The 15,474-nt window shown below is 43.1% G+C and overlaps 1 protein-coding gene across 1 annotated transcript in view; it reads left to right on the top strand.

Annotated features, from left to right (window-relative positions):
- csmd3b (CUB and Sushi multiple domains 3b) overlaps nucleotides 1-13,658 on the top strand; it is a 346,791-nt gene extending 333,133 nt beyond the window's left edge. Inside the window, 9 exon segments of the mRNA XM_030788642.1 lie at nucleotides 3,648-3,721; nucleotides 5,291-5,402; nucleotides 7,614-7,793; nucleotides 9,197-9,262; nucleotides 10,376-10,534; nucleotides 11,667-11,773; nucleotides 12,523-12,610; nucleotides 13,061-13,196; nucleotides 13,499-13,658. Coding sequence (XP_030644502.1) covers nucleotides 3,648-3,721; nucleotides 5,291-5,402; nucleotides 7,614-7,793; nucleotides 9,197-9,262; nucleotides 10,376-10,534; nucleotides 11,667-11,773; nucleotides 12,523-12,610; nucleotides 13,061-13,196; nucleotides 13,499-13,658 — 1,082 coding nt within the window.
- Nucleotides 13,659-15,474: the final 1,816 nt, after the last annotated feature.

The raw sequence follows: 15,474 nt of genomic DNA, 5'->3' as shown, positions 1-15,474 counted from the left end.
TCTGAACTTTCAACACGAAACATCTAAGCAAGTTGTTCGGTGCGATGCTCCATCGATCAAGCTCTCTCATATTTCTGCTAAACTACTAATAATCTCCCAGGTATAAGAGGATTTTTCTGTCTCACTCACTGGGAATAAGAGCAATGAGAAAAAGAACGTGTGTGTGTGTGCGCGTGCGAGTGTACCATTGCTTGCGCGTGGGCGGAAGCATTTATACATGCATGTGTGTGTTTTAGGGACTCAGTAGTGTCCCATCAGAAGGGCTTTTAGGCTGAGTACATCCTTAAGGGCCAAAGCCTGAAGTATCTATTACCTACCAACTGCATCACTCTTTCACACAGCTCAGTAACCACTTTACATGACAATGTAGCTCCACGGTGTCATTGTGGTTGCACTTGAGAAGTTAACTCTGATTTGTGTTCAGAGGAGAACTCAAGGCTTCAGCCATAAACTTGAATTACTCCAAAACCAGGTTTGACAAACGAAATCCTTCCCCGAGATGTCGTTTCCGAACAGCCCACTCGGGTACCTTCCAAATTTCAAACTCTATTTGTTCGGCGAAAACTAATTTGAGCCCTTTCGAGTCACTGAAGTCGTTTCCTTCTCACAGTATCTAATGCTGTTTTGTAAAACGCCCTGTTTCTGACGTAGGCAAAATCTCAACCCCTAAAAGTAAACTTCTCAAATGTTCTCCTCCAGCGACACACCATAATGACATCACTTCTTGTGCTTTGATTTTGCCTTCATCCAAAAGTCACCGAAGGAGTTGCAAACCCCCAAAAAAAAGAAGAAGAAGAAGAAGAAGGAACAAAAGAGTTCTCGACCTTAATGCGAAAACGAGAACAGAACTATTCGGCTACAACATGTCTTTGGCACAAAAAAAAAAAAATCAATAGCTTTTCCACTGACACAGTGGCCTAAGCTAAGACAGCCGGGGAGACCACAATACTTTATTGATAAGATTATTCTGGAAAAGAACACAGCCATTCCTTTTAGTGTCCTCAAAGGGGAAAGAACAGTTGGCAGGCGAGAGTAATGGCACTCCAATATGAAATGTGTGGCCCATAGCTTTGGGGAGGTAGGGAATTGCATCAATGATGCCTGCAGCCCTGCAGACACACTCTTCTCTCTGTCATGAGCTTTTGTTGGCTGTCATCTTCTCTCTGTGTTGCTACTGATCCAGCCTTTGCTTTAGACAAAAAGCAAAAAATCGTCACCAATTACATACACTTCAGATCAGGATCCCAGACTCGACTTAGTCGTATTATTATTATCGAAGCAAACGCGAGATTTTTACGTGAGATGACAAAACCGACAGTTTTCATATTTGAATTCATAAACGAAAGTCTCTTTTCATATGTATTATTGTTCATAATCCTTGGATTTTTTTCCACCAAGGGAAGCACAAACATCATCACCTTAGGATCGACACACTTAGTCATCACAGTTCATCACGGTTAATTCACCAGTGTGACGTTTACACAGATTAGGCCTGAATCTATAGTCTCCTCTTCACAGTTACTCTCCATGCAGGTCTTTTAATCTTGGGTCTCTTGACGTACCGCGGGCATTATTATTTGGGCCAGATAAAACAACAAAGAAAGATGTAAGAAAATAAAGGGAGGAAACAGAAGTGCTGAGGATGCAGTCTGGCTAAACGAGAATCCAAAAGAGTCCAAACGTAAAGAGGGAATGGGGTAAAGTTATACTCCCGCAAAACGCGTACGGTGACGTTTCTTCCCGAAAGCCGCGTTTACGGCTACACCCGGGACACGCGCCGTTCCGGCGAATCATCGCGTAACGCGAGGTGTCGCGTGATTTGTTACCAAGTGCTCAGTGACAAATGCGGTCGAACATACCCTCAGGAACGGATGCCGAGGTCGTCGATCTCCCGTCTCTTCTTCCTAGGCCTTTCCAGACCTTTCCGCCAGTGCTACAACTCTGACTGTGTTGTTAACGGAGATTGTTCTTGGTCTTCCCCCTCCTCCGGTTCTGTACTTGTCTAATTACAGACCTCCACTTGCTATATATTTCCCTAAAGGAAGCATTCTCAAGATATCAATAAGAACTCCGATAATTGTTTTTTAAATGAGTAGGTAATCAAATAAACGGCCGTTGCAGTGTCGTGGCATCCTAGAGCCCTGATGAATCACCGGCAGAGGAATCGCAATTGAATTTTAGGCACTCAATTCATATTTGAGTTGAACTTTAATTTATTTCGTTTTTCATACAAACAAACTGTCGAAAGCCAGAGAACCTTGTAAGGCCTAGTTTATGTCATTGCCACATTTAAAATGTAAATGATCTGAACGTAATTGTCACATGTACATGACATGAATATTTCAAATCTGTACATGAATATTTTAAATTCAGTCATGGCATGCACTAGGACTGGCAAAATTGTTTTATAACGAAAAGGGTTGTGAATGCAGCCTGACTGGTAAAGCTGTGTCTGGCATGTCTGCATACTCTCTCTCTCCTACATCGCCCCTCCCCATTGGCTGGCCATGCACACAACAACTGGATTAATTCTGGAAGAAGAAGCTTGTGCTCTCTAGTCACAGTGTTGAATGTGAGAGAAATTCGAAGAGATGGTTAACTGTGAAATCCCCTCTCTTTAGATTCTACTACACTGACCCACTTGCATTTTGTGTGTGTTTGTGTGTGTGTGTGTGCATATGCATGTGTGTATGTGTGTGAGTGTTTGTTTGTGTGGCTCTTTGTATGTGCGTGTGTGTGTGTGTGTGTGTGCGTGCGTTTGTGTGTGTGTGTGTGTTTGTGTGTGTGCATGTGCTTCCGCAAGCTTCTCCACGTATTTCTGAATCTGTGTGTACACGCACGTGTGCGTTTCCACTCGCCGTTTTATACGTATCTTGAAATCAAAAATCCAAACACTCACTAAAACCAACGCCACCTTGTTTCCTCCCATCACGCCCTCACGCAGCTCCTTTTCCAGGTGCCCATCCTGTACTAGAAGCTTCTCACTGAATGTGGCATGAGAGAGAGAGAGAGAGAGAAAGGGGGGAAAAAAAGGCACGGGTTGTGTAAGCCTACCAAGAGGGGCCTGTCATTTGCGCGGCTGCATTGAATCCTGCTCTATGCGTCAGCCCCATGGATGTGCTTCACATCCCAATTACCGCACAGGCACAGCTGGGCCACTGTCAGAACCGCCCCCGAAACCTGCAGCAACAGTGCCACCTACAGGGTCTCCGCGTCCATGCAACCCCGTAAAAAAAAAAAAAAGAAGAAGAAGAAAAAGAAGGGGGGAAAAAAAGAGAAAAACACCAATCACGGTTACGACAGTGCGGCAACACTTCCATAAACACTTTGCCTCCATAACCATCACAATAACAGAAGAGCCAGAGACACTATACTGCAGCCTAATGCCCAGGCCCAAACTTTGAGAGGAGACAGGGCTGTGGTGGAGCTTTTATGTGATGGGAGACATTCTGCCGCTTCATTTTGTCTGTGCTTATAAAGAGGCCGCTGTGACTGGGCTAGATGGAGAGTTTACTACAGAGAATCTGATTGAGTTTGAACATGTGCTTCCTATTCATCTCTCTCTCTCTCTCGCTCTCTCTCTCGTTCTCTCTCTCTCTCTCTCTCTCTCTCTCGCTCTCTCTCTCTCTCGCTCTCCCCCCATGCAGAACCAACCCGTACCACCTGTGAGAACCCTGGGACACCACGCCATGGTTCTATGAACAGAACACTTGGATTTAAGGTACTGAAATGGAAGGTCTTCTCATAAAGGGGTGATGTCGAAGATACTGGGTGATGGTGATGATGATGATGATGATGGTGATGGTGATGATGATGGTGATGATGATGATGATTGGTGTGATAGAGGTAGTCATAGTAACATAATGTTTGCATGCATGTGTATGTGCTTTATATGTCCTTCTGCACGTGTTTGTTTGTTTGTGTATGTTCTGTACATGCATGTTACTTCGGATACATATTGAGTACGCGTTTGAAGGTCTGTATGTTTTTTTGTGTGCGTGAGGTCACATTCTTAATGTACCTGGAGATGGGACGTTTGTCAACTTCAGAAATGTTTTTTTTTTTTGTCAGTTTACTTTGACAAACAAGGTAAGTGCAAGAAATATGACCTTGATTTGTGTGGTCAAAGCAACACTGACACGCTGCAAAGTCTGCCTGCACTCTGCTCTGAATAAAACAAAAGCAGAAGGGATCTTAAATTCAACCAAAAATCCTGTCGCTATTTCTCACCGCATCTCACTATTTCCGTGATATGCCTACTGACATACCACACACACACACACACACACACACACACACCAATATATATACACACACCCTAAAGAACACTAAAAACCTTTCCCATTTGTAACAGTCATGAGGGATTAGTTATTAAGTGTCACCAAAGAAGACTGGAAGAGAGAGAGAGAGACGGGGGAGTGAGGGAGGAAGAGGGAGACAAAGAGAGAGGGAGTGAGAGAGAGAGAGAAAGAGACAAGAGAGAGAGACAGAGAGATGAGAGAAAGAGAGACAGACGAGAGGGGGGGGGGATGAGAGAGAGAGAAAAGAGAGAGAGAGAGAGACAAAGTATTTTCTGTTAGTTGCGGCAGCATTAACAATTCCATGCTTTTTTGTAGGCAGAGGGTCAAGCGACAGTGGTGCTTGGGAGAGCGGTGAAAAAGCAGGCTCTTCACACCCATAAATCATTTGTCTCAGTCCCCCGCTAAAGGAAACGCAGGAGTCCCTCTTCACTCCTCACAGCGTAATGATATTGAAACGGAGTGAAGGAGATACGGTATCCCTCAGATAAGCCCCGCCGTGTTTCCGCACGCCATCCCTGTCCCGGTGCCATCCGGAAAGAGGGAGGGGTTTCATGTTAATCAATTAATGTACGAAGCCAATGTGTCACTCTATGACACGTTTTAATATTTCACTCCCTCTGCTCTGAGATCCGAGCCAACATCTTACACACACACACACACACACACACATACACACACGTAGACACGCACACGCACACACATAGGTGTCGGTGGTTTGCGGGAAGCGGGAGAAAGAAACAGCTGACAACAGCAGTTATTCACAGTGTGAGGGGGTGTCAGACGTGTTAGCGTAACACGGGCTGAACACGTCTGCTGGTGGAGAGCTGACATGCTGTTACAGACCAGCTGCCTTTGCCTTGACATGACGTGAATGGTCTGTTCTGTACAGGTACATCTCATAACATGTAAATGAACGTCCGCCGATGTGAGGTCAGCCTGTCTGATGTGTCGTGTCTAATGTGTCATGTCTGATGTGTCGTGCGGTTTAGGTCGGAAGCATGGTGGCTTTCCAGTGCCAGCCCGGGCACCTGCTCCAAGGCTCCACCACCCGGCAGTGCCAGGCCGACCTGACGTGGAGCGGAACGCAGCCTGAGTGCATCCGTAAGTCACGCCAGAACCGTCCCGGGCCGGGCCAAAGAGCGTAAAGGAACTCAAATGCCATGCCCTTCAAGAAATGACGTCTAACCCGTCCATACCTTTGAGGACTTGGTCACATACAGAATTCAGAGTGGGAGCTGAGTGAATGGGCTCGGCGTCGTAATTCACACGCAGAAGAGCGCGGATTGATGTTGCGGACGGCGTAACTGCAGTTGGCTCTCCTTGAATTTCACCCGCTTGCGTCTCCTCTTGAAAGAGGCTCTCGCTTTACAGAAGGCCGAAAGATAATAATTTCAGCCGACAGAGTTCGTACTCCGCAAGCTAGAAAAAGCCGTATTTAATAAGCCGCAGTTCGAAATTGATTCATGGTGTTGGAAAGAGAGAGGAGGATAATTTTCCTCTTTTACTTCACCGTGGGTGCCCGCGCTTTGCTCTGAATTACGTGGGAGAAACGGCATAAAGATGACAAAGAGCGGAAAATCACGACGCGTCCCCTCGACACGCGCCACTCAACGCCAGCTCCCCCTTCTTGTAGATTGGGACCTCTCTCTCTCTCTCTCTCTGTCTCTCTCTCTCTCTCTTTCTCTCTCTCGCTGTTGACGCTCCCACTGGGCTAACGTTCAAACAGGCAAAGTCCTATGCCCTCTGTTTCGGCTCTTTCGAAATCATCTTAGAAAGCTTTGCCTGCGTGATTGACAAGCGAAGTCGCAAAAACCTTCTCGGTCGGTGTAAGGCTACATTTTGATCTGAGTATTTTATATTGAATATTTAATAATATTGAGAACAGGTTCCGTTAAACCCTCCCCCCCCCCCCCCGCCCCAACCATTAGAAGAAGTTTTAAAGCCACCAGCAGCTGAAGCAGCCAAGTAGCTAAGCCAGCTCCCTACAACAGCTGGGCCCCCAGTTTCATTTGACAGATTGTCGTTTCAGTCTAAGCATCTCAAAGGCTAATTACAATTTGCTTCACGTGTCGACGTTGCCCAAACTTACGCCCGTTGTTTTGGAAAAAAAAAAAAAAAAAGAAAGAAAGAAATTAAACAAAAAGAGAAGACTCAGCGAGAAGAAACCGTATCTCCAACAATTAATTGGGTGGCCTTGATTAAAACCCCCCTTTGTATTTGTGGGTATTCTTTCTGTTTCTTTTAATGATTCTGTAATTACACACTTAAATTTTGTTTATGGAATTCAGCACTAATGCAACTCTCCCAATCATATTTATTTACTTCTTCCATTCAACCCCCACACTCAAGAAATATGGACAATATTTAAATTAGTTTTCTTCCCTGTTTTTGTGTATTCTGTAAAGTATTAACATAAAATGAAGTTCAGATACTGCAGTTATTTACGTATTTAGGTGTTCGTCTTATTTCAGTCAACAATCGTATTTCAAAAGTTATGAGTTGTTGGAGCACAACGAGTGAGAATGAGATGTAAAAGGATGTGTTTATTAATTAGTAGTTACGTAGTTCTACTAATATTTACTGCCAAATATTTTACACTCTTAATTTCAAATCAGTTGCACAGGAAGATGAAATAGATCAGAACGGCACTTCAAGGGAAAGCACCTGCTACCCCAAAAAAAAAAAAAAATTCAAACCTTTCTTTGTAGACCCCTGACCTTACGTGGCGTTTCCTAGTCACTGCAATATCGAACGTCACTAATGCACTTCTCATCAACAAAGACCCGTATCAAAGTCTCAGATAAAAGACCCGGGCCGGAGCACTCAGCCAAAAAAAGCCCATCCTGGCAACTTTTTTGATCAAAGCGGAGAGGTGGAGTCTCTCGACTGACCGAGCATAACTTTTCACTTGATCTGCTGTGGAAAGAAGGGCCGACCATGACAGGTAAAAGGTGTCCTCACTCTTGGCCATTAAATTTGTGCCACGATCTGGACAGCTCAGAGTTCTGTGGGAAGTGGGTGAGAGAAAGAGAGAGAGAGAGAGAGAGAGAGCGTAGACGTTGAAGAAGAAGGTCTAAAGGCACGTTTCGTCTTAGAAGTTCTTAGCATTCTGGAAAGTTCTGCGCCCGGCCTGATTCTGAGCTTTAGTAGAGTTGAGGTGTGACTGTGTAGATAATCTCATTGGCTGAAGGCTATGTTTGTTTAGGCAAGGGCAGGTAAAAACCATGGAGTTTGAATTCTTCTCCTCACATAACCTCCTTCTGTTTTTCTCTCCTCCTCTTCTCTCTCTCCCTCTCTCTCTCTCTCTCACAGCCCACAACTGTAAGCAACCAGAGAACCCTCCTCACGTCGACGTGGTGGGGATGGACCTGCCGTCCTACGGCTACACCCTCATCTACTCCTGTCAGACGGGCTTCTTCCTGTCGGGGGGTTCTGAGCACCGTGTCTGTAGGTCCGACGGAACCTGGACGGGGAAGATGCCCGTGTGTCGAGGTGCCCAATCCAATAGCTTCATTCATTCACTGTCTGGTGAAATGACATTGCATCGCAATAGAGTTGTCCATTCAGTCAGCTCTCACAGAGTGAAACCATTTGGAGAGTTTCTTGGGGGGGAAAAAATAGTCACAAGACAAGACTTGTTAGATTTCTAATGACAGCGACTTGTACCAACAGCTTCAAACTTGTTTTTCGCCCTTTCTCTCACCCAAACTTTCACACCCTTTTTTTTCTTCCAGTTCTTCCCTGTGATTTCTGATAAGTTTACCCTTCCACTGTCGGTGGCAAAACCTGCCTCTGCAATTTTAAAGCCCCGAGGATTCTGTTTACACAGTCACGTACACCATAACATAGATATCGTCAGAAGTCACTGACAAAGCAGTCAGAAGGTGACATTGCCTGCACAAGGGAGCGCAGTTACTGTACCCCTGGCAAGTGTTGCACTGTCCGGATTCGAGCCAACGCACTTTGAAAGAGAGTCTCGGCCAGGTGCGATATATATTTGAGGGGCCTTGTCAAGTTTTTCTGAGTTCTGACAAAGTTAAACTCTTAAAGAAGCCTCTCAAAGACGGGGAGACTTTTGAAAGCCTGAGGGGAACACTGCCCTCCTCCGTCCCCGCTAGTGAGCGTCGTGAATTTTTTACCTCTGCAGTCTCAGGAGTGCTAGCGTATGCCTGGTGTTAGCGCAGCCTCATAATTTGACCCCCTGTTTACCCCTGCAGAGTCTTGACTCTTTCTCTACCTTCTGCTACCGCTGCTAAGGCAACTGTGCTGTACAGATGCAAAGCTCTAGTTTTCTAATAATTACCACAAAGAAACAGACGGGAGAGAGGGGAAAAATGCTCAAGGACAGTTTGAAAGAGCATTTTTAATGTTGGTTTTTTTTTCCCTATATCATCTTTTTTTTTTTCTCATCTCATTGTTCTGTATAGGAGATAGGAGGAGGTCCCCTGTTTGTCATGTGTGCGTGTGTGTGTGTGTGTGTGTGTGCAGGTGTGTGCGTGCGTGTGTGTGTGTGTGTGTGCGTGCATGTGCAAGTGTGTGTGTATGTGTGTGTGTGTGTGTTCCATTCTGCCTGAAGTCCAGCTCATGCGGTGCACTGTGCCACCTGCAGAGCTTTGATGAATTGTCTTTGTGAAAGAGAATGAGTGAGTGTGTGAGAGACAGGGACAGGGAGACAGATACAACAGAGAGTGAAAGAGAGAGAGAGAGAAGGAGAGAGAGAGAGAGAGAGCTACTACCTTGGGATGCTACTACTTGCAAAGCAATAAAAATTATAACAATAAAATTCTAAGAATCCAAATACAATTACTCCATCTGGATCCCAATAAAAAGCGCATGTATAAAAAATGAACACGGAAATCACTGTTAATACATTCATCATGTCCCTTCTCTGTCAGCTGGCTCCAAATTATCGGAGAAGCCCATTAAACCAGTCGCCGGGACACCCAGTCCAAAGCTGAATGGTAAGTGATGTGACACACTGTGATGTACCGAAAACAAATGAAGCCCCCCAACCCCCCCCCCCTTTTTTTCTTATTTATGTTTAATTTCAAAGTTGACACAATGAGAACAGTGAGTGCTGCAAAGTGCCTCTATGTAAAGATTACAAGCAACTTTAGAGCTATTTGATACCGTCCCCTCAAGTACAGTAAAGTGGAACTGAGAGTGGTTAAAAAAAATTTAAAGCATGCCTGAGGAAGACCTCTGGTGAAAACAGTCATGACGAAGGAGGCGAGTTAGGGAGAAGAAGGAGGCGAGCGAGGGAGATCTTGACACATTTGACGCTAAAGCATCGAGGCACCGAGACCTCTTGCCTCCTTTTGAGGAGAAGCTTCTCACTCAGGGAGAAACTGTTCTCCTCAAAGCTTACCTGACCTTAACCAGGCATCGCATAAATCTAACATTTATGTAATACGAGAGGGCTTCAAAGGGGAGGGGAGGGGAGGGGGTATGGGGGGTGGGGTGTTAAGGCTTGAGGTGATCTGCAAAGTTAAGCAAAAGAAAAAAAAAAGACATGAGAAAATACTGTAAATGGGAGTATGTATGAAGTGAGTAAACGCACTTAAGGTAAACGCTAATGGTTTCTCGATGTAAGCATATGTGCCGAGAGGTCGTTTGACGGCCGGTAAAAAGATTCTGATGTTGACTAAACTGATGTATTCCTCAATACCTCATCCTTCAATTAGAAACCTTCCATCATAATAAACGGTTACTGCTGTTTCATAACTGCCTTTTAGCCAAAAAAAAAAAGTTTTGGTATTTGTTGATAAAGTTTTGGTCTTCTAATGAGAATTTGCCTCCAAAGAGGTAGTCAGGACAGACTAAAAATCACTCCTTTACTGCGGAGTGTGCTTTTCAGGACCATATGTTGGTTTAATCAGACACGTCCTTTGCATAACAAATCATTAATCCACTTGACCAAAGCGAAAATTCCGGACATTCAGAAAATGAGATGCTTCTGAAGTCGATGCATTTCAACCGGTCATTACAAAAGATTTGTCCAAAAGTCTGTCACAGGCCAAACCAAGTAAGAATGTGTCCTTAAACTTTTAGCACTGTCCATTTTGTGTACACAGTCCCGGATGATGTATTCGCTCCAAACTACATCTGGAAGGGCTCTTTCAACTACAAGGGAAGGAAGCAACCGATGACGTTGACTATTACAAGCTTTAACGCAACCACGGGAAGAGTTAACGTCACGTTAACCAGCAGCAACATGGAATTACTGCTTTCAGGTCAGTCTCCAATCTTTAACCGCGTAAACTGTTAAAATTACAACTATTTATACACGAAAATTAAAAATGGGTGGGTATGAGTTGAATAGTTTAAGCGACTATGATAAATATGTCACTCTGTCTAATCAGTCTGTGAACTTGGGCACCATCCATCAAGTTAAGTCAGTCTTTAAGCACATAAACTGTTGGTCTTAATGAATGATAATCGCTATTTAAAAAGGGCGTGGAAGGGAAAATGGAAGATAGCAGTGTAACGCTAAACGATAAAAGAAAGATGGAGGATTTTCTATTTTTTTTTATTTTTTTTTTTTTTTTTGGATGTTCCACGAATGACATTGTAAATCAGGCTGGATTCATGAAATTCACTTTTTCGGTATCAGTTTTATTGTCGTCTTAATGACCTTCATTAGGTCTTCGTGTCAAGACGTTCGAGCACGTGCCGGTGATGAATTATTAATGCCCTTTGCTTTGACAAATCTTTTGATGTATCTTCCGTCAATACACTGATTCCTGCCCCTTTGTACGTTTCGAGCGTCGCTGAGACTGTCTTTGCCTAGATGACGCCTGCTGTACATCGTTTAATTAATCTCAGCTGGTTAAATTGGACTCGGAATTGGCCAGCCGTTACCAGTAATTACACCAAAAGGTGAACAAGGCAGCACTCACTCATTTGAAAAATGGACTTGTCTTCACCAGCTCAGAATCGTAAAAGCAATCATGGCATTGAAGCAATATTGAATGTAACTCCAGCCCGCTAAGACGACACTCTCTATTGGGACAGGCGGTCTGAAGGCAGACGGCTCTCATTAATTAATTGGATGTTCGAATGTTATTACCCAAGTGTACATCAGTCTGCATGGCACACTCAATATTTACGCCGATTTAGGCTTAGGGCACAGAATAGCTGGGGCAGAAAACCTCATAGCCAACCATTGTGTTAAATGGCTCTAGGATGATACAAGCTCTTGTTTCAAGCATTTTTTTGTTTTTGTTTTGGGTTTGTTGTTTTGTTTTGTTTTGTTTTTTCGGGGGGTTGTATCGAGGGAGAAACAGACAAGGACTGAAAACAGATATAGCCACTCCACACGTGGCCCGGTATGACGGTGTTTCTTGTCTTGTGTCCGTGGCCCAGGTGTCTATAAGAGCCATGAGGCACGACTGATGCTGCTCATGTACCATGTGTCTGCTCCCACAACGCCCAGCAACATCAAAGACGAGCAGTGGTCCTTGGACGGTTTTGTGAGTGCCTGTTGTTAATGGATTATGCTCTGACAAGCTTTATCCTGTAAAACCTTCTGTCTGAACCACAGAGACTGTGTCTTCATCTCGCCCTCTCACCTCACTGCTCATACTCATACTACACGTTACTGAACCGAGGAATAACAATAAAGTATCAGTGTGTGTGTGTGTGTGTGTGTAGGTGTGTGTCCTATATTCTTGCTGCAAAGTGTGGACCAAACATTGCAACAGTGCTACTAGTTGCAGTTGCAAAGCCGCGAGACATAAATAAAGGTGTATTGGGTAATAAAGTACATAGTTATCTGACAAGTGGCTGCGTTGTGGGGACATTTCTTGGTCCACTGTTTTGTTTCAAAATATAATGCTGCTGTTGTTAAGTGAGAAAATATTACTGATAACGCTTCAGTTAGGCTTAGGTTATTAATCTTCAGTCACAGTGAAATAAAATGAAAGTCAGTGGGAAGTCCCCTCTAAGATATAAAGAAAAAAGTAAAAGTGTGTGTGTGTGTGTGTGTGTGTGTGTGTGTGTGTGTGTGTGTGTGTGTATTTGCTCTTTGGAATGACTGTAATGAAGCATTTTTTTGTATTTATGGTGTCAAAGCTCCGTACTGCTCACACTGAACCATTGATAACACATCTATATTCAGTTTAAAATCACTTACAGTTTATTCAACTGACAGTATTCCACTTCAATCAAACATTTATCAGTCTGCTTTTTTTTTCTTTTTTTTTTTCAAATCTCCAAATAGGTGTCTGCAGAACCGGATGGTGCCACCTATGTTTTTCAAGGCTTCATACAGGGTAAAGACTACGGCCAGTTTGGACTACAGAGGCTAGGTAAACTCCTTCTTATCCCTTACTTTTCTTTTTAATCCAAAGCCATAATCTCATAGTATTACTGCGACGATTACAAATGTTGTACATTATCACCAGTTTTCTTCACATTACAATGTGACTTGTATTTATAATATGACTGTGATTATGATCAAAGGTGACTGTAATAATAGCAGAGTAAGGCCATATATCTGAGCGTCTTATATCATACATTTAATTTCACCTAATATAATATTTCCAGTACGCCTGCTTTCACGACTACACACATATTCAAGTGCGGCTTTCCAAAGACTGACACATAGTAAAACTTTACCTTCGACAAGAGAGGCCACTTAATTCGCTTTGAGGCCGAATGCGTCCCACGCCATGCCTGATAAATACGTCTGTGCTTATTGTGAGAGCTTGCACAAGAGTGTGATAATCGTATTTCTGTATCCCCCTTTCTCCCTGCAGGTCTAAACATGTCAGAAAGTAATAACTCATCAAATCCACCACATGGTACAAACAGTAGCTCCGTGGCCATAGCAATTCTTGTGCCTTTTTTTGCCCTGATATTCGCAGGCTTTGGATTTTATCTCTACAAACAGCGGTGAGAGCAACTGTCATTTCTCTCTCTCTCTCTCTCTCTCTTACAGTTAAGATTCTGTTAGTGTCTCTTGTAGTTTTGTAGCATTTCAAACCTTTTTCTGCTCACTGAAACAGCTGCAAACTGTCACTGATTAAACATTCCGGACTAATTCTGACTGACAGACTTAATTGGACATGCAATAGTCTCACAGCTGAATAAATGCTGAGATCATATATATATATATATATATATATATATATATATAATTGCTTGTGTGAAGGGTTTTAACCCTTGTTTGACCTATTTCTTCCTTATTTTTGAAGGACTACTCCCAAAACCCAGTACACCGGCTGCTCAGTCCACGAAAACAACAACGGACAGGCCGCCTTCGAGAACCCCATGTACAACACCAATGCAAAGTCAGTGGAGGGAAAAGCAGTTCGTTTCGACCCCAACTTAAACACCGTCTGCACAATGGTATAATGATGAGGTCTGCCAGACACAAGAACTGCGCTGAGTCGTTTCTTTCCCTCTTTTTTTTTTCTTTTTTTTTTTTTTATCGCGAAGCAAACTACATTTCTGGGACAGAGGACAGTTTCTCTGAGACCGCGATTGGAGAGGATATCTAGCGAAGACACTGTTTGTCTTGCCATTCCTCTGATATTTAAAGCACACTCTTCAGGAACCTCAATTTGACCGTGTGCATCGTAACGGCAAACACGCGGATTATGACAACGACATATTTTTGTTTTGGGGGTTTTTTGGTTTTTTTGGGGTTTTTTTGATTGGTTGGTTGGTTGGTTGGGGATTTTTTTTTTCTTTTTTGGAAGACTGACTTTAGGACAAAAACCCAAAATCTTCACAGCCACACTGTGGAGAGTTCTTCTGCTCACTTATTTGCACTCTGTGAGTGCTTCTTCACGGTCAGCTGGGTCTTTTTTTTTTTTTTTTTTTTAAGGAAAGAAGGACCTGTTAATCTTAACTTGCATACATACGAGGGGCGTTCACCACCTATATTTTTGTGCTATATATTACCACATTGGGATAGGTAAAGGGATAGAAATTCTATCAAGAGTTTATAAAAAAAAAGGAGAAAAGATTTCAAAATATGCTGTTCACATTGACGAACAAAGAAAATATTCGTCCATTCAAGGCTGATAATATTTAGTTTACAGTGGTTTCATTACCACTTCCCTTAGCTTAGGTTTCTAGCATGTGCTATCACGTCTTTGGTTGGGACACTGAGGCAAACTGAGTTATGTAACACGGTTGACAAAAAAAAAAAAAAGATACATGATGAGACATTTTGTGGAATATTCACTCAACCTGTTTTTGTTTTAAAACTCTGTATATGACATTTACTGTGATCCTTCAGGACACATTTCAGTGTGTCAGTCTTCTGGACCTGAAGTCTGCAGAGAAACGTGAATTTTATCACTCGATTTGACCGTTCTGTGATCGTAGAATTTTCGGTATTCAAATAACAATGTCTTGCAGACAGTTTAGAAAGTTTCAAATAAGTGTTTTGGTAACTTTATCCATTTATTGTTATTATTATTATTATTATTATTACTATTATTATTATTATTATTATTCAAACAAAGTGCACACTGGCATTCAGACCATAGATTTTTTTATAAAAATCCTCAGAGTACATGAACATTGCTTAGCATGTATGTTTTTTTAAGAAGATCAATCTGATACGAAACACTCTGATCAAATTTAATCTTGTACATAAGGGCCATGAAGCACTCTCCTGATTCATAAAATAAACTCCACATTCTGTGTCATTACACTTTCACAACGGCACATAAGTGTAAGTAAACCCTCAAAAATCAGCTGTCGACAATGAACTGGAACACTGTCTGTTGGATTACCACTTAAAATTAGCATAACACCATTTATATATCTTTAATATGTCTAAAGAGAAGAGAACTTCAAAGTCCACAGAAGCCCATAGAAGCCCATGCGACATGCCATTTTAGTGTCATTTTTTTGGGGGGAGGGGTTTCAGAACACTATGACTTAGACGGTTTCTTCATGTCGAACATTCTCGTGCCAAACGACCCTTGGGTGGAGCTGAGTCACACACACCTGAGTCAGTTCCGTGCTTCCAGGCCCAAAGGCTGTGAGAATCATTCCAGTGCCTTCTAACGTACCCCTCACTACATGGGCTTCAGTGGCCACACAGTCCACCTGGAGAGTTAAGAGACACCACAGTGTGAGCACACCCGAAATGAAACGCTCGCCTAGGAGCGACACTGCAGACTTCAGGACGTCTAACTGACATCACTGTTCT

This window comes from Chanos chanos, chromosome 12 (genome assembly GCF_902362185.1).
Source record: "Chanos chanos chromosome 12, fChaCha1.1, whole genome shotgun sequence".
Classification (NCBI taxonomy): domain Eukaryota; kingdom Metazoa; phylum Chordata; class Actinopteri; order Gonorynchiformes; family Chanidae; genus Chanos; species Chanos chanos.
The sequence above is the reverse complement of the archived record's forward strand: the minus strand, read 5'-3'. Positions and strand labels throughout refer to the sequence as shown.